This window comes from Malassezia sympodialis, genomic scaffold (genome assembly GCF_000349305.1).
Source record: "Malassezia sympodialis ATCC 42132 genomic scaffold, msy_sf_20, whole genome shotgun sequence".
In the NCBI taxonomy this organism is placed as follows: domain Eukaryota; kingdom Fungi; phylum Basidiomycota; class Malasseziomycetes; order Malasseziales; family Malasseziaceae; genus Malassezia; species Malassezia sympodialis.
This window is the reverse complement of record NW_017387818.1, coordinates 52449-70772: the sequence shown is the minus strand read 5'-3', so window position 1 is coordinate 70772 and position 18324 is coordinate 52449. Positions and strand designations below refer to the sequence as shown.

The 18324-nt window shown below is 57.3% G+C and overlaps 6 protein-coding genes across 6 annotated transcripts; 4 read left to right on the top strand and 2 right to left on the bottom strand.

Annotated features, from left to right (window-relative positions):
- Nucleotides 1–2966: 2966 nt before the first annotated feature.
- MSY001_3214 (uncharacterized protein) lies at nt 2967–4365 on the top strand (the record flags this gene model as incomplete). The annotated part of the gene is made up of 2 exons (XM_018885111.1): nt 2967–3584; nt 3610–4365. The coding sequence occupies 2 exons, from the start codon at nt 2967–2969 to the stop codon at nt 4363–4365; spliced, it is 1374 nt and encodes a 457-aa protein (XP_018741703.1).
- On the bottom strand, nt 4339–5472 carry MSY001_3213 (uncharacterized protein; the record flags this gene model as incomplete). Its single annotated transcript, XM_018885110.1, has 1 exon — nt 4339–5472. The coding sequence occupies one exon, from the start codon at nt 5470–5472 to the stop codon at nt 4339–4341; it is 1134 nt and encodes a 377-aa protein (XP_018741702.1).
- A 254-nt stretch (nt 5473–5726) lies between these two features.
- On the bottom strand, nt 5727–8840 carry KRE6.3 (Putative transglycosidase required for B-1,6-glucan biosynthesis; the record flags this gene model as incomplete). The annotated part of the gene is made up of 2 exons (XM_018885107.1): nt 5727–7451; nt 8307–8840. The coding sequence occupies 2 exons, from the start codon at nt 8838–8840 to the stop codon at nt 5727–5729; spliced, it is 2259 nt and encodes a 752-aa protein (XP_018741701.1).
- A 1142-nt stretch (nt 8841–9982) lies between these two features.
- On the top strand, nt 9983–11672 carry MSY001_3211 (uncharacterized protein; the record flags this gene model as incomplete). The annotated part of the gene is made up of 2 exons (XM_018885106.1): nt 9983–10404; nt 10430–11672. The coding sequence occupies 2 exons, from the start codon at nt 9983–9985 to the stop codon at nt 11670–11672; spliced, it is 1665 nt and encodes a 554-aa protein (XP_018741700.1).
- A 489-nt stretch (nt 11673–12161) lies between these two features.
- Nucleotides 12162–12453, top strand: MSY001_3210 (uncharacterized protein; the record flags this gene model as incomplete). Its single annotated transcript, XM_018885105.1, has 2 exons — nt 12162–12176; nt 12223–12453. The coding sequence occupies 2 exons, from the start codon at nt 12162–12164 to the stop codon at nt 12451–12453; spliced, it is 246 nt and encodes an 81-aa protein (XP_018741699.1).
- Nucleotides 12454–15732: 3279 nt separating this feature from the next.
- Nucleotides 15733–17694, top strand: MSY001_3209 (uncharacterized protein; the record flags this gene model as incomplete). The annotated part of the gene is made up of 1 exon (XM_018885104.1): nt 15733–17694. One exon carries the CDS (start codon nt 15733–15735, stop codon nt 17692–17694), a length of 1962 nt encoding a protein of 653 aa, XP_018741698.1.
- Between the last annotated feature and the right edge of the window lie 630 nt (nt 17695–18324).

Genomic DNA, 18324 nt, shown 5'->3' with positions numbered 1-18324 from the left:
CGCGTGGGACCTGCACAACCCCACGGGGCACACGCGGCACGCGCATCTGCGTGTGCTGGCCGCGCCGGACGGGCCGGCGCTGCGCGTGGTGCGCGCGCTCGCTCCGCACTCGACGACGCGCATCGGTGTGCCGTGGGCGCCGCGCGCGCTCTCCGCGGCGGCGCTGGCGGCGCCGATGCCCGTGCTCATGCCGCGGCAGTACGTGGTGCCGAAGACGATGCTCTCGGACGAGGAGCAGGCGCAGCGCCGCGTGCAGTTCTGGGTACGCGACGAGGTCCTGCGCAGCGTGCAGGCGCAGTGGGCCGACGAGATGGGCGCCGAGGGCGCCATCTCCCTGCGCACGCCGTGGCCGACGCCCGCGCAGGCCGAGTGCCTGCGGCAGCCAGCGCTGCGCATCCACGTGGACGCGCCGCCGACCGCCGACGTCGATGCGCTCGTGCCGGTGCGTGTGCGTGTGTCGCACGCGCGCGCAGGCCGCGTGTCGGTGCGCCTCGAGGCGTACGCCACCGCCGATCGCGCCACGACGCATGTCATGGTCGCAGACGGCACGTGGGAGGCGAGTCTGGCGCCGGGCGACACCTGCACAAAGACGCTGTGCTTCCTCGCGCAGGGCGCGTACACGCTCGCGGTGCAGGCTGCCGAGGCAGAGGCGGCGCGGGCGACGGCGCAGCACATGCACCGCCTCTCCATCGGCGGTGGCGGATCGGGGTCAGGGGGCGGCGGGCTTGTGTCTCCCCCTCCTCCATGACGGAACGACAGCTGTGGCGCCACGCGCTCACATCGCTCGAGCGCCACGCCCGCGCGCATGCGCCGGCCCTCGGCGCCACCTGCCCACAAGGATCGAGCCCTGAGCCTTGGTCGTCGCCACGCACGGCCGAGCTCAGGTCCAGTAGCAGTGATACCATCGTCTCCGACCGCAAGCGCGCGCCACCGGCGCGCGACGCGCCGCGCGCCAAGCGCCCGCGCACGGCCTGCGTGCCCAAAGCGCCGATTCCGCGCCGGCGCACGCTGCCGCCCCTCGAGCCACGCAGCCCATCGTCGCCGTTCCTGGCCGTCCAGCCGGCCCACTCGCGCGTGCATGGCCAGCTCACGCCCCGCACGCCCGGGCGCATGTGGCCGGCGCGGGCGCCGCCGTCGTCGCCCGCGCCGCCGACGATCCTCGTGTCGCCCCCCGAGGCGGACATCCGCGCCCTTGTCGCCAGGACTGCGCGGCCAGCCGGCGCCGCATCGGTGCCGCCCGAGTGGCAATTTGCCTACGTCGGCGCCCTGCTCACACGCGACCAGGCGGCGTTCGAGAAGCTGGCGTGGCAGCTGGACCTCGTGTTCACGAGCCTCGCGACCGCGCACGTCGAGCACCGCGACGGGTTCGCGCAGCGCATGGCCCACGTCGCGAAACAGGCGGCGCGGCAGGTCATGCGCCTGCTCACCTGTGCGTGGAAGCCCCACACGACCGACGACTACGCGCACAGCCCCCCGAGCTTCCGCGTGCACTCCCTGGCACAAGCGCTGACGCGCGCCGCAGCGCCGGAGGCGCCGCCTATCCTGTGGGCCCAAAAGCTCGCAGCCATGGTCGGCGCGGACGTGTCCCTCAAGCTCGTGCAGCACATCATCGATACGGTCTGGTACATGGCTGTGCAGGACCCGAGCCGCCCGTTTGTGCGGCCGCAGCTCATGGCCTACTTCTGCCTGCACTGGACAGAGTATGTGCGGCGCTGGGAGGCACAGGAGGCGCGCACCGAAACGCGCCTCTTGCCCACGTCTTCGCTATCGGTGTTGCACGACGCGCGCGTCCCTGTGCCGGCCAACGTGCCCACCTCGACATTGCTGCGGCTGCTCTTTGAGCATGTGTGGCTGGCCAAGTTTGAGCGCATCGACGGGCGCCATGGCGGCGCTGCTTCCAGCGCCGCCTATCTCCAGGTGCCTCGCACAGACAGCCCACGCATACGTCGACCGCCCCTGCATGCGGAGGCGGAGGGCGCCTGCATCGTCGATGCCGCCCGCCTGCTGGGAGAAATGCACCGGCTCCGCACACTCCGCGCAGTCGGCGCCGTGCACAAGTGGCTACGGGCGCTCCTCCTGCATGGGCAGCCATGGATCCAGGTCCCCTTGTATGAGCTCGAGGCTGGTTGTGCGCTGTTGTTGCTCACCGGGGCTTCCATGCACCATGGCTGGGCCGTCCAGCAGCTCGACATGGAAGCCTGCTCCCTGCAGCGGCGTCGCACGCAGCACAGACTTGGCCCTGCGTCTTCGATCGTCGAGCCATGCCTTCGGGAGCTGCGAAACCTCGTTCAGTTGCCGCTCTTGCCCGCCGCGACCCAGCACTGGTTGCAGGTACGTGGAGGGAAATTCGTCCATTTCGCCTAACGCACAGGGCGTCATTGAGTATGGGCAGCGCGAATGGCTGCACACACGCACACACGCGGGTCCTCGTCTACAATAAGGAGAGGCAACAGAATACCCACGCGCACCTCCCACGGTCCCATGGCGCCTGGGGAGGCCCCTGCGTTAGGACCACAGAACCGTTAGTTTATGAGCGGATATCCACCACCTGCCCCCAACCAGTTCTCCTAGTTAGTACAACGGTTAGTATATGTCGCTCTCATAAGCGCAAGCTGTGTGGCGCCGACAAGACCCGGGTTCGACTCCCGGATTGGGAACTTCCTTTTGGCTCTCTCCACCAGTGCCTATTCCCTTTTTATACGTAAGCTCTCCTTGATTGGGCAGTGTGTCCTAGTTAGTACAGCGGTTAGTATATGTCGCTTTCACTACTGTGTGCGGCGCCGACAAGGCCCGGGTTCGACTCCCGGACTGGGAACATCTTTTTGCCCTCGCTGCCCTCTCGCCTCGTTGGGGCGCGCTCTCTCGCTAGCATCTGTTCGGTTCATAGCCTTTCCTGTCCTACTTTTGCCTGACGCCGTGTGTGATTTGTTCTTGAGGGGGCCCGTGCATCCTTCTGCTTTCCCACCATGCCGACGACGGTGGAGCGCATCCATGCGCTGATGCAGCGAGGCCGCGGCCCTCTGTGGTGCTTCGGTTTCGTGGTGGGTCTAGCGACCGGCCTGGGCGCGCTTGCCTTTGCCAAACTACACAGGTACTGGGTCGCTACGTACTGGCGGCGCAAAGTCCTTCGTCGCGCCCCTCGGCGCCGTCCTACTGAGGAGCCAGGCTCCGACTTTAAGCCCATCGAGCTTAAGCGCAGCGGCTCGATTGTGCCGGGCATCGAGGGGCTGATCGGAAACACGCCACTGATGCGCATTGCAAGCCTGTCTGATCTGACCGGCTGCGAGATCCTCGGCAAGGCCGAGTATCTCAATCCGGGCGGCAGCCCGAAGGACCGCGTCGCTCTGCAGATCATCAACGAGGCAGAGTACAACGGTCTTCTCGTTCCCAATACGGGCTCCTGGATTTTCGAAGGCACCGTCGGGTCAACAGGCATATCTCTCGCGACGCTCGCTAAGGCCAAGGGGTACAATTGCTGCATCATTGTGCCCGATGATGTCGCCGAAGAAAAGGCCATGCTGCTTCGCAGCCTCGGCGCCGTCGTCCAGGCCGTCCGGCCCCGCGGAATCGTCGATCCACGTCATGTACGTTACTGCCACTCATTTCCAGTTTGTCAACGAAGCGAGAGCCCGCGCACAGGCGTGGACGCCCAGCGAAAACCAGCCGTATGCGCGTGCCTTTTTCGCGGATCAGTTTGAAACGGAAGCCAACTTTGACGCGCACTACCAGAACACAGGCCCCGAGATCTGGCGCCAAACTGGCGGCAGGGTCGATGCATTCGTGTCGGGTGCAGGCACCGGCGGCACCCTCGCTGGCGTCTCTGCGTACCTGAAGGGCGTCGCGGACCCTGCCGCCGGACCGCCACCCCTTACGGTGGCCGCTGACCCCCTGGGCTCGGGCGTGTACAATCGCATACATTTTGGCGTCATGTACAATGCGACCGAGGCCGAGGGCACACGCCGGCGTCATCAGGTCGATACTGTCGTGGAAGGCATTGGTTTGAACCGGCTTACGCACAATCTCGAGCTGGGGTTGGACTATATTGACACGGCCATTCGGGTGACCGACGACGAGGCTGTGCGCATGTCGCGGTGGCTGGCTGCTCATGACGGCCTCTTTCTTGGCTCCTCGTCCGCCGTGCACTGTGTCGCAGCTGTTCGGACTGCCCTGCGCTTAAAAAAGCAGGCGCCGCACCCGGAAGACCGCCCCGTCGTGGTGACAATCCTGGCAGACTCGGGTGCGCGGCATCTGTCAAAATTCCAGAACGACGCCATTATGGAAGCGCGGGGGCTCTCTGTGGTTGATGATATATCAGACATTCTACAAGAAACGCAAGAGCTAGACCAGCATCCGTCTTCGCTGTGAGAGGACTCGCTGCTGTGCCTCGTGCTTTCGCAGCAATAGCATGTGGTGTTCTTTCAGGCGTTGGGTCAGGTGTTCCAGTACCTCTTCCAGAATGGAAATCTCACTGAAGCTGCTGCCCCGTTGGTCGCCCGTATCTTCATCGCCGAAAAGATGCTTCTTTTGCGTCGATTCCATGGAGTTTTTCTCGAGTCCAGGCACCATACTGCATAGCATATCATAGCCTTTGCGGATATTAGCACGCCGCTTCTGTTCTGAAGCAATGTGGTTGGCCTTTTTCTCTGCCTCAGAAAGTAGTCCTTGGTTCGACCCCTTGCGCTTGCACTTGGCTTCCGGCATGATCAACGTTGCGTCCTCCGATAGGCTCATGTCACCCGTCGTCCATGCTTCTTCCAGCTTCCTCTTTCGCTCGCGCAATTTGTCCAGATGCGGCTGATGTTTGGTGTTGATAGGCTCAAAGAGCCAATGCATATCCGTCGGTATGTACTGGTCCACGAGGTGCCCGTCGATCTCGGGAAGCTGGAGCGGACTCAAATCCTCCCGTTGGAGCTTCGCCACCTCGGCTCCTTGCATGGCCTCCTTTCTCGGAGGCTGTGGCGCAGCCGGCGCCGGCGAGGAGTGTCGTTGCAAGGAGGGCAACGGCGACTCGTACAGGACACGCACTGGGTACTCGTATGACATTCTTCGATAGTAGTCATGTGCGCTGCGCGATGAAGACAGGGGGGAAGAGGGTAAATACTCTCTGCGATACCAATGAAAATGGCGGGGGTTGCCCTGCTCATCCGGCGTCATACGTACGGCCCCATAAGGGTCGCTCCTCGACAGCCCTCGGTAGCGGTGCTGCTGTAATGAGTGCAGATAGGTCATTTGCTGTGATCTCCAAAGTGGATCCTTCCCATAGGGGCCCGAGGACTGCATGCCACCCGCATAAGGCCTGTTGGACATGATAGGATGCGTCCAATCGAAACTCGAACGTCTCCGCTGTGCCTCCGATGCCGACGAGCTGCTCGCAGCAGGCGTTGCATGCGGATCACTCCTTGGCTGGGAAGAGATGAAATAGGGGAGAAGCGACTGGCCTTGCGGATGTGAAAGAACATCGTACTGGTCCATATGGGAGGTCCAGTGCATTTTCAGCTTCTCTGGGGCAGGTGGCCCAGCATGTACTGGGGGATTACCTTGCGGCCACAACTTCGGCGCTGGGCTCTTTGACTGCGTCTCTCCAGGTTTTTCCATGAACACCCAAGAAAAGCACAAGCACAGCCAAAGCCGTCACACTGTCATACGCGCTGCGTGTCGAAGAGAGCCTGCCATTACGACGAGCGCCTGCGCCCTAACGGTGATGACTAAACACTATAAGTACATCGCTAGCAACCATCTTTGAGGCCATTCTTGGGCCAGGTCCTGTGGCGGGTAGTCGAGTTAAGGAAGCTTGTGATGTTGCTGTTGGAATACAAGTCCATATTTTTGTTAATATAATCAGCCGTAGGGTAGTCACTAGGATCACAGCTGATCCGTTGAGGCTCGCCACGCTTCTGATACACCCGTACGTAGTCAAAGGCCAAGTGTGCCGGGAATTCAATATTCTTCCAGTCAATGTTCTGGAAACCCTTAGAAATGCCCAAGTTGAGAATAAGCGACATGGGCTCCAACGGTAAGGTGCGTTGTCCGATCTGGGTCTTTTTGTTAGGCGCCAGGGCCGTTTCAAACAGCGTCCATGTCTTCTTTCCATCCACATACCATGTGACATATCCCTGACCGTTGCGGGAAAAGTCTGGCATATATTCTACGCCCATGATGGATCCTTCCCCGTCTGTGCCAAAGAAGGCCGAGTCGGGTACACGAGACACGCATGACAATGCTTCCTGCGTGGGGCCACCAGAATACGAGTTCCTGTTTGTCTCTTTGTGGTTGTAGATAACATAGGAGGAGGAGTTGGTAAACCACTTGTAGTCATCGTCAAATGGTGCGATCTGGTAGGACTGCGATGCGTACGTGCCATCATCCTTTTTCACTTGCATCTCAAAGATATCCAGCTCTGGCACCGAGCGTGCTGTGTGGGCGTTGGGCCCCGGGTGCTCTTGACCCGAGCACGCGCAAGCAGGGAAGCGCATACCAGGCAGTGAAGATATATTAGGATTGTTGGACGGAGAATTGGCATGGGTCGCAGCATACGGTCCTGTCCTGTTGGGGTACTGCTGGTACTCAAGAATACCGATATCACACTGGTTATACGAATAGGGCCACATTCCGTCGGTGGTCCCCAAGTAGCCTGGCCGACCCAAATTGCCCATCATCCAGAAACCGGGCCAGTACCCTGCCGTCGTCGGTTCAGAAGGAAGGATGACTTTGGTTTCCACATAGCCTCCCTGGATACAAAACTTATTCCACGATTGAAGCATACCAGAACGGAAATTTGCATTGTGTTCCACAATGTTTTCCATAGTAATGACCAAAGACCCGTTCATCGTGCGGATTGCTTCTGGCGTGTACCATTCGTAATCTTGGGTGGCAAGATAGTAAAAGTCGCCTGCCTCCCAAAACGGATCTTCCCCTGGCCAGAATGTGCGCCCATCCTTGTTGAACTCGTCACTAAAAACAAGATCCCATTCACTCTCATCATACTGGCTTGTCCAGGAATGGGCATCGGGTGGCGTATCAGGATCAATTAACGGGGGCATAGGAATAGCCGGGGATTTCCCATTGTTGATGAACCGGTCACCAACGTTGTTGTAGGATTCATCAAAATTGGCAATAAGCGGATAGCCAATAAAAAGCATTAGCAAACCAGCTGCAATCATAAAGAGAGTGCAAAAATTCACGCAACCACGCCATGTGGGCCGAATCGAATGAGCATCGACATTCTTATCCGGGATATGAAGGTAGTCATCAGGCTCTGCCTGCATTGGATGTAACACCACTACGCCTCGAGAGGGCATCTGAGACTGTGTACTGAAGGGGCGCCTCCGAGCAGAAGTGTCTGGGACCTGCATCTGTTCAAGATCCGCATCAAATGTACGTTTGGATGTTGGGGTCAAAGACGAGCTGGGCCTGGCCTCCTGGTCGGAAATCAAGGTAGCGTCTTGAACATACTGTGTAGGATGCGTGAAAGAAGTAGTATTAGCAGAATCAACAAAAGGGGCATCCCCTGGAAAATCCTCCGGTCTCATTGTAGAGTAGAAGCTTTCCATAGACTCGCGGTGCAGATTTGATTTCATGCTCATGTGCGACTTCCGTTTGGGAGGATATGTTGGTGACTGTGGCTCATTCTCATCGTGATAATACAATCTCCTATCATGTCGGCCACTCGGCGTAGTGGGGACACGATCATAACGCTTTGCCATCGCCTCTACACCGCCCAGCGTGTTGTTTGTTGGCACGAGCTGTGGGCGGTGGCCATCTTGGCGGGCGCCATGCATTTTTATGCATGATGACCAATCAAAGCCTTCCATAAATTTAGTACACGGAAATGCGGAGGGGTTCATATTGCAACCCTAAATCAGGGTGCCTACTGCTACAGACTCCGATTCTGATTTGACGGGTGACAGAAGCTCTTGCTCAATGGCTAGCTGAGAGGAAGCAGAAAAATATTGGTGCATCGACAAGGGGTATACATGCTTGGTTGTCGCTGGAAGGGTCACACGCAGGTCAGGCTCTTCGTGTAAGTGAGAACTAGAATATTGCCTTGTTCCTGCTTCCAAGGCAGGCGAATCAGGCATATAGCGTGCTTTTGTTGTCTGAGAAAAGTCATAAGGGAGTCGATGATATACAGAAGACAAACTCATTCCATGCAAGAGTAGCTGATCCAAAAGTTGCCGATCCATGCGATCCAACTGCGCTTTGATGGGACATGTCCCGGACAGAACTACTTTCTTGGCAATCTCCGGATTGCACGACAAGAGCCGCATGTAGAAAAATCCTCGGTCCCGACAGTCTGGATTAGATACCTTTTCTGTGGTCCATTTGAGTACTCTTTGCACCATATCCGCTCCTTTCGAGGGTTGTAGCAAGAAGTACTTGACCGTGGCCGTCAAAAGCGCCAACTGTATCTCTGTGGATTCGTCGAGGAACGTAAACAAAAAGTCTTCCATAATTTCTTCGCTATTGTCGATCTTGTCTCCATACTCCCCGACCATCCATATCATCGCCATCTTGGCCCGAGGTTCGTCTAATGAGTCGACGGTTTCGTACAACAACGGGATGATATACTCATATCTGGAGGGATACTGGCGCAGAATGTCCTTGACAACGACAATGGCTTCTTGAATCGCATAGTTGACGTGGCTCTCGATAATATCCAAGAGCGCCTGTACACACTCATCCACCATGGATTCTAGCTTGAGAGCAAGTCGACCAATTGCATTGATGGCTCTTTGAGCAAAATCAATATCCACTTCGGACGCATAGTCCCGGAGCTCTTCCAATACTTCTTTGGCATTCTGCTCATGCACGAGTCTAGATATAATATCCAGCTTGATCATTTTGACATAGGAGGGATCTCTGAAAGAGCAGAAGAACTTTTCGACGTGATGCCGTAAAATTTGGGGTCGGCGCTGTACCATCAATTGGATGTTCCGAAGGGCCACAAATAGTATATCTGGAGGTGCAGAGAGCTTTTGAACCAATCTTTCACTGATTACTGCACAAATTGCGTCTCTTCGCTCTGCCAATGCAATGTAGTTCATCAAATATAACAAAACATTCGCGGCCGTGAAAACCACGGAGGGACTCGCATGCGACAGCTGTGGTATCACACAATCAGCCAAAAGCAGGGACTCTTGCGTTGTCTGTGGTGTGTAGAACAAAAGCAACCCAAGGATGTACACCTGTCCCCATTCCGAATATCTGTCCATGTCCATAACTAGCTTATTTGCAAGCTTAAAGTTAAGGACCAAGCGCATGGATTTAATATGCTCAGAAATATCAACCAGCGCAGCCGCTGCATTAGACTGCACAGAAGGACTGTTGTCTAACAGCATCGCATAAAGATTCTCCACGAACCCGGTTTTCTGCCCCAAGTCTTGATCAAATCGACACAATTTAGCCACACACATGGCGGCTGTACTGCGAACATTTGGATCCTTGTCGAACAAGGACTTTCGTACAGGGTCCAGCATAGCTTTAGCCATGGAGGGGGTCAATAAATAGGACATGGTGCGCAAGGCCAACGCTCGAATATGAGGATCCGAGTCTGCCGCATCGGCCAGAAACCGGGGGATGCATTGGGGAAGCAAGTCCTCTTTGGCCATGCCATAGTTAGCCAAGTAGAGATATACAATTTTTTTTAGTTCCAAATCATTAATATCCATACAATCCACGACGTAGAGGAAGAGTGAGCTCATATCGTTGCCCATGGTAGCGTTCGCGATGATCCTTTTGAGTACAGCCTTTCTTCGAGATAGACCCTTTGCTCCGCTCTTTTTTTCACCAATAAGGTCTATACGTAACTCCTCGGCGCTGCTGTACTGGAAGTACTTGTCATTGCGGCCCAAGTCCGCCATGGCACAGCCAGCTTGCCCAAGGTGGTGTCAGGCACGAACGCGGGTGGAGGCGCCAGTCCAATGTGTCACGTGTGTTACGAAAAAAGTCTTGAGGGAGGTCCCAGCACGATCCGCTGGCTACGATGGAGTATCAGCGGCTCCGGCTGCAGCCCCCCTCGGCGGCTGTGTCTCCCTTAAAGACACAGTCTGAGTCACTATACTGGAGAAACCAGTTCCAGTCTCCTGTTTTCTTGAAAGAGTTCGCGCCTGTCACCTCGATTCACTTTGTCCCGGCGAGCCATGCCACCGACGAGGATGTCGCCTCCAGCGGCTCTCTATCTGGCGCCCGGGGTCGCTTTGCTGTGACAACAGGCACACGTGTACAAATTTACAGCATGCGGACGAGTCGCGTGGTCAAGACGATCACCCGGTTCAAGGATGTGGCCCGCAGCGCTCATTTCCGTGCGGATGCCCGTCTTCTGGTGGCCGGTGAAGACACAGGTGCGGTGCAAATTTTTGATACAAACTCTCGAACCATACTGCGCTCTTTCCAGGGGCATCAGATGTACGTACGATCCTCTCACCATCAGGCCTGTCCATGTGTCCAAGTTTTCACCTGATGTGGCACAGGTTTTGACAGCGTCGGACGATCGGACTGTGCGCTTGTGGGACATGCCAGAACAAAAAGAACTGCGTCGCCTCGATTCACACACAGACTATGTGCGCGCCGGTGTCGTGTCACCCGAAAACCCCAACATGATCTTGTCCGGCTCCTACGATAGCACCGTTCGGCTATGGGATCTCCGTATGGGTGAACACGGTGGTGAAGCCATGCGCATGGAGCACGGAGCTCCGGTGGAAGACGTGATCATATACCCCACTGGTGGGGGTGGCATTGCTGCTAGTGCTGGCGGCCCCGTTCTCCGGGTCTGGGACTTCATGAGTGGGGGTCGGTGTATGCATGCCATCTCGAATCACCAAAAGACCATCACGAAACTTGCCCTGTCCGTGGATTCAGGAGCTGGATTCACGTCGGACCAGAATAGCGGTGGTATGCGCCTGCTGAGCGGTGGCTTGGACCATCTCGTGAAAGTGTATGATCCTGCCCAGGACTATCGCGTCACACATACCATGCGCTACCCCGCCCCTATTCTGAGTCTCGCTGTGAGTCCCGACGAAAGTCATATTGCTGTGGGCATGTCCGATGGGACACTGTGCATCCGCAAGCGTGTGCTCAAGGCCAGTGAGCTGGAAAGCCGAGAGCGTCGGCGCGCGGCGTTCCGCACTGGCGCGTACGAGCACTTTTTGGACGCAGGGCATGGAAGTGTTGGGCCAGAGCGAGCAAGTGCTGCGACACGCACAGACGAGCTATCGGTGGAATCCACGCGTCGGCAGCGTTTGAAGCTATACGACCAGCTGCTCAAGGCTTTCCGGTACCGTGATGCTCTCGATGCGAGCTTGCAACAGGGTGTGCCTGCTGGAGTGACGTTTGCCCTGATTATGGAGCTTATTCGGCGCTCCCCTAGCGGACAAGCGGACGGCCTTCGGCGTGCCATTTCTGGACGCGACGATGTGACCCTAGAGCCACTTCTCCGGTTTCTATTGCGGCATGCGACTAACCCCCAATATACAAGCCTGGTGTGCGATGCCTTGACGATCGTCATTGAAACTTATGCATCGGTCCTAGGCCAGTCTCCTATCATTGATGATCTATTTGGGCGCATTTGGAGCAAACTGTCTGAGGAGATGCGACTCCAAAACCAGCTCTTCCAAGTAAATGGTGCTCTTGAGATGATTCTCGCGCGCTCTGCTCTTGGTGCAGCCACCTCGTAGCGGGATATAGGCCTAAGCAATTACTTTGCTGTCGACGATCTCTTTTCCTGTCTTTTTAATCTTCTCCAGCACAGTCTCGAAGGGCACTGTAGCACGCACGTCGACAGTCTGTTTCTCCAAGCTTACGTCGAACGATTGGACACCTATCGTAAGTAACTCGTACGCACCATCGAGCTTGCCCAAGACCCGCTCAATGGCACCAGAGCAGGAAGAGCAGCTCATCTTTACGTCAAAGTGGTATTCGTGCGTCTGCATAGTGGAGCCGGTTCGTTTCTGTTCTCGGAGACTTTGGCGTTACGTACCTCGACCATGGTGGAGTACCGCGCTTGGGCGCCTGGGCCTGGACTGTCCGCTCATGCGCACGATAAAGTAATCACACGTCATCATAATGGAGCTGCCGACACAACTATACGAATCACGTGATATGAATGTGAAGGGGCGTGTAGGGCTTCGTTCTCCGGCTAGTTCGTCCTACTGCTTACACACACCATGGAGAACATCAACGTAGGTACCAGCGCCTGTCGGTCACGCAGTTGCTAACACGGAACAGGGAGAGCTTGTCGACCTTTACGTGCCCCGCAAGTGTGCCGCCACTGGTCGTCTCATTGAGGCCAAGGACCACGCTTCGGTCCAGATTGCCGTGGCTGACGTGGATGAGAACGGCAAGATGATCCCCGGCTCGTCGACCAACATCCCCATCTGCGGTGCTGTGCGCCACCAGGGCGAGAGTGACGACTCGCTGAACCGCGTTTGCCAGAACCTTGGTCGTACGTATTACTGACTGTCTTGGCGGCTCGCTCTCGCACAGCCAGCATCCTACGTGTCCACACGCACCCGCTCCAGACAGTCTGCGCCTATCGCGGGGCATGTCCCTATCCACGAAAGGAGCAGGATTCCATTTTCTACGGAGCGAAGATTGTTGTGCAGCGGATAAGAGCTCGCTGACTCCTGCCCATGAGTTGTCCGAGTGTCAGACCTCTGCGACATGTGTGATGCCGACTGTGCGATGGGTTTCCGCCAAGACACTCGGCGAAAGAATAGAAAGCTAACGAACAGTGATCAAGGGCGTCTGGTCTGCGCAGCAGAAGTAAACGCCGTTTATGCGCTCCCAACATCCTCGTGATGCCGCTGCGATAGCGCCCTACTGATTCCATCGCGCCGTAGATCATGAGCAAAATGCCATATTAGGACTACTTTGGGGATCGGTCATTCTATAGCAGTAGAGCCGATTCTGCCTGCGGAGGATTTTGCCGCCCGTACGTGGCTTGACTCAGCCGTCGTTTTACTCAGCTCTGTACAAATCCATCCCAGCGCCTGCCGCTCTGGTCTTTCTCGTCGCTCTCCAGATCGATCCAGTCGGTGCGCTACTTGTGCTCGAGTTCGAAGGTTTCGATATGTATGATCCGTCGGAACCGGAATCGTTGAATATTTCCTCGTCCATACGACGCGGTTCCAGCACTGGTCGGCAGGTGAATGGGCTCGGTCTTGGCATGCGTACGGCCCCTGGACCTACGCCAAGCCGTCCTTTAATGTCCTCGCCGGCGGCTGGTGCTCGGGTCCTCCATGGGAGCATGTCGCCTCCATTACCAGGCAATCGTACAAGGGGCGCGGAAACACCCCCGCCCACGCTCCTCAGCGGGCGGAATCAGCCTCGACGCACCCTGACCGACAACGCCTCTGAGTTTCTGCACGCTGTGGATGATCTTCTGGCAGGGGCGCCTAGCGCGCGACACATGCCTCCTGTATCCAATGCCATGCCTACTTCCGCCTTCCCTGAAACATCCCGCACGCCCAACCCCCTCCTACATCGCTCCATGACGATCGACACTTTCGGATATGACCCTGCCTCCCATCTTACGCAATCCCTCCATCTTGGCCTATCGTCACCTCTACTTTCAACGCCACCGACGTCACGAGCTAGTGAAGAACGAGCAACTTCCAACACACCTCTTACTGCCGACTGGAGCGCGGCTGATTACGATCCTCGTACCAACTGGCCCTCGACGCGCATGCATGTCCGGACTGCGGATCCGTTGGTGTATGGTCCGCTTGGCGGCGTTCTTTCGTCGTCACCTGACAATGCTGAGACGCCACTACATGCTGAGGCTTCTGCAGCGATTGCTCTCGAGGACGACCTGCGCACTTTGACCACGTCGCCGCCATCGTTTATTCAGCCCCAGCATGCCGAGCGCTTTGAGGTATCCATGCCATCCTCTCCAATGCTGGACCACAGCCTTTCCAAACAGATGCGTGCTATGACACTCCCAACCGAGTTGCCCTACTCAAAGACCGAGCAGAGCTTGAACAGTGCATCAAGAATGTCGAATGATTCACCGCCCATAAACGCTCCCATGCATTCGCGTGCTTTCCCGCGCAGTGCTCTACACCATCGTCACGGACCGAATCCAGCCTTTGCGCCTGCCCCCTATTCACCTCCCTTGGCCCATCCAACCGAGCCTCTTGACTTTGTTCCCATGGCGGGTGCAGGTGCCATGCCTCTGCCGACGGACGGTTCCATGTCACCCATGAGCAAGCGCCGTGACGAGGCAAATATGTGGTTTGGCCGGCCGGGTACGCTGCGGTTGGGGGAGACGAAGCCTGCCAATGTGAGTGCTGCTCATCCCTCCTTGGACGCGGAGACGACTAGTGTGGCAAGTGGCCTGCCTCGTGCCCGGTACGACTATGTGGTGCAGGATTCGCCTAGTGTCCCAGTTCGACGTTGTGGCTCGGGACGAGGACGCGGTGCGCATTCCACGCACGACGGCCATTCGCGTATGAGCCAGCGACGTGATGACTCCCAGGGGCATAGGGCGTCGTTCACAAGCCACGAGGAAGGCTCGCGCTGGGAGCTTGCGGATGTGCGCGGCCAGCTCGCCGACATTAGCATGGACCAGCATGGCAGTCGACTGATTCAGGAAAAACTAGACCATTGCACGCCGGAGGAGCGTACGTGGGTATTCGACGAACTGTTCCCGGAGTCTCGCCGGCTGATGGCCGATGTATTTGGCAACTACGTCATCCAAAAACTATTTGAGTATGGTAACCCCGCGCAGGTCGCTGCTCTCGGCGAGCAGCTCCAGGGTTATGTGTTGAGCTTGTCTCTGGGTACTTACGGCTGCCGGGTGGTACAGAAAGCATTTGAAAGAGTGGAAGAGAAACAAAAAATTCAACTGGGGCAGGAGCTCCATCCTCATGTACTCGACTGTGTGCGCGATCAGAACGCGAACCATGTGATTCAAAAAATCCTGGAGCAGGTTCCCAGTGCACACCTGGAATTTATTGCGGCTGCGTTCAATGGACATGTGCTGACGCTGGCGTCGCACTGCTACTCCTGCCGCGTATTGCAGCGAATCTTTGCCTATTGTGACGAGGGCCAGCGGCGGCCCCTTTTGAACGAGATGCACCAAAATACCTTGTCTCTTATGCAGGACCAGTACGGCAACTATGTCATCCAATGGGTCCTCCAACATGGCGATGCAGCTGACCAGCATGCCATTGTTGTAGCGACTAAATCACATCTTTTGCAGATGTCGCGCCACAAGTTTGCCTCCAATGTGGTGGAACACGTCATTGAGGTCGCACCACCGGCCGACCTGGACGACCTCCTTAAGGAGTTACTCGCTCCGCTTTCAGCCACCGACATCGAAGGCTTGCCTCTGCTTGTTGACGGGACGATGCCGCTGTGTGTGGCGACAGTAATGATGCAAGACCAGTACGCTAACTATGTCCTTCAACGCTTCCTCCAAGTGCTCCAAGGTGAGAGCCGGGAGCGCCTTGTCCAAACCATTCGTCCTGTCCTGTATGCATTGCGCCAGCGCCAGGCAGCGCTGGCCGCCCCAAATCACAGCGGCTCACCCTTCACAGGCAGCATCCGCCTCCCTGGCAACAGTCACATTGGAAACAAGCCGCTGCAAGCCATTGAGCGCCTAATTGAGCAATCTTCATCTACTCCCGCCACGGCGCACACGCCCGCGGTGTAATTCACCGCACCGCATTATTGACATGCCTCCATAGACGGACAATCGCTGTATGTATCATGGCCATCCCTCCACTTGGCACAATGACGAGGGACGTATGGTGCGCCCCCGCCTCACTGCGTCCGAACGCCAAAGTATGCGATAATGTGTACGGATCGTTACATGTGCGCTCCTATAGCGATCCTCCAACTCTGTCGTCGACATCTATTGCGTTTGATACGGGCAGCGAGTCCGCAGCATTCACCTACCCCTTGGCCGACCTGACGTCGGTGCGCCTTCGCAGTCCCTCTGCTGCACGGCCAACAGGGCATGTGGTACTGTGCACGAAGCAGGACGACGAACTATGTGTATTTTTTCACACGGATGCCCATTCTGATACCTTCGCTACCCACCGCTGGCTCGGTCGGCAGTTTATCGCTGCCTTGGAGCCGCTACAGGAGATCGTAGCGAGTTTGCAGGAGCCGGGCCTCTTCCTTCTGGGTCCGTCGACGAGAGACCGGGACTTCCACACATCTCCCAAGTTCGCTGACGATGCCATTGAAGCTGTACTTGCGCGCCGTGTGCCCCTAGAGCCGCAGAAGACGCGCACGGACACCCTGGCCCAGTGGGCCAAGTCAACACGACTCTCTGTCCTGTCGCAGTTCTCGCAAGTAACACGCGGAGTGCGCCAATCGCGGGAGGCATTCACGACACGGGCATTCACTCGCCGTGCGCAGCCCCAGGTATCCTCGTCACAGGCTGGCCCCTACATGGTCAGTCCACAGACCCAGTCGACCCTCGATTCGTCCATGATTGAATACGATGCCGCGCGTGTGTACCTGGCCAAGTGGGCGCAGCAGATTGCGCGCGAGGGTGAGCTGAATCAGCTGGCTGAACATGCGATGGATGCGGGACCCGACAAAGATGCCGAAGAGCTGCTGGGCGCCACTGCTCTACCACCTGTTCCGGGAGTGACTCGGACCGAGGGCCCCGTGAGCCTTACCGAATGCACTACTATGCTGGAGGCAGGCACAAGCATTGACATCATGGCGCAGCACATCTTCCATCGCGGCCTCTCGGCATCTACGCGGCAGCTCATGTGGCCGCATCTTTTGGGTGCCTGGCCCGTGCAGCGCGATGCAGTGCAGCGTGAACAGGTCCAGAAGGACGCAAAAGACCGCTATGATGCGCTCCTTAGTCGCTGGTACGGCAATACGGACGCTCGGCCTGACCTAGATGGATCACGACACCGCATCTGGATCGACTGCCTCCGCGCAGATACCAAGCACCCGTTCTTTCAGCAGGCACCGACTATCGATACCTACTCGCAGATGCTGGAGAGTGGATGGGACCGGCCAGCGCACCAGGGCACTTCACAGACACAGGTGAATCCACACTTGTACGCGCTCAGTTCCATTCTGCTCACATTTGTGTTCTACACGGAAGAAGGCTGCGACCCAAACATGCCTCACGTCGAAGGTTATGTGCAGGGTATGAGTGACCTCTGCCTTGTGTGCTATGTGGCATGTGAGGGCGACGAGGCCACTACGTTTTGGACTTTCGTGGCGCTCATGCGCCGCTGGGGCGAAAACTATGTCGCAGACCAGTCGGGCATGCGTCGTGAATTGCTGCTGCTGCAGCGACTTGTGGCTGAACTGTGCCCTCAGCTCTATGTGTACCTTCGTGATCTGGACGCGCTTCATCTATTCTTCTGTTTCCGCTGGATCCTAGTCTGCTTCAAGCGCGAGTTTCCGCTGGATGACGTGCTCCGACTTTGGGACGCCCTCTGGGCTGCCCAGTGGACCGACGGATCCGGCCATGGCTGGCCACTTTGCACACACTTTGAACTCTTTGTGTCCTTGGCAATTCTCGAAAGCCACTTTCCTCTGATGGTACGACACCTGCGATCGTTTGACGAGGTGCTTATGTTTATACACTCGCTGTCGCACCAAATGGACATGGCCACCCTGCTGCGCCGCTCAGAGGCCCTCGTGTATCGCTTGCGGAGCAAGCTTGTGCTCACAGACCACAAGGACCCTGACCTCCGCGCCCTAGTTATGCAATAGTTTCTACCATGTACTAGTACATCAAATGTGCCTCGACTACATACCGATCACCCGTCTGCGCGAGTGTAAATCGCTGCGGAAGGAACCGAGTGCGGTGCCAGGAACGCACAAGCCGTAGGGCCTCCGACATAGTCTGCAAGCGCACCAGAAACCACGCCGATGCACTCTCGGGATGAGCGGGCGGTAGCTTCCATACGGCCGGCACGGTGGAAGGGATGGGTGCGCCCACGAGCCGTGAAATCGGCCATGTGCACTTCGGCATACTGGCATTCAGCGCATAGCTGCGATCCAGCTTTTTTTCCAGCTTGTCCGCGGTTGTCTGCAGGGGCAGATTACTCAGTAGCACGGCTTGCATAGGCTGCGCAGCAGCTATGTCGACCACCGAAACAAGTTCCGGCGAAAAGCCTGCATAATGCTCTCGTTCGCGTAGATCTGCGTCTTCGAGATCGACAGTTTGTGTGCGAATCTCCTCGCCGCCTAAACGCGCTGGCGGCTGGGTAGAGCACCAGGTCTGTGCACGCGCCTCGCTCGTAAAGCGCAGGACGGCTGCGCCAGATGGCTGGAGCATGGGCGTACGCAAAAACCGCACACTGTCACACTCGCATGGCCGGATCCAGCGCTGTATGTCAG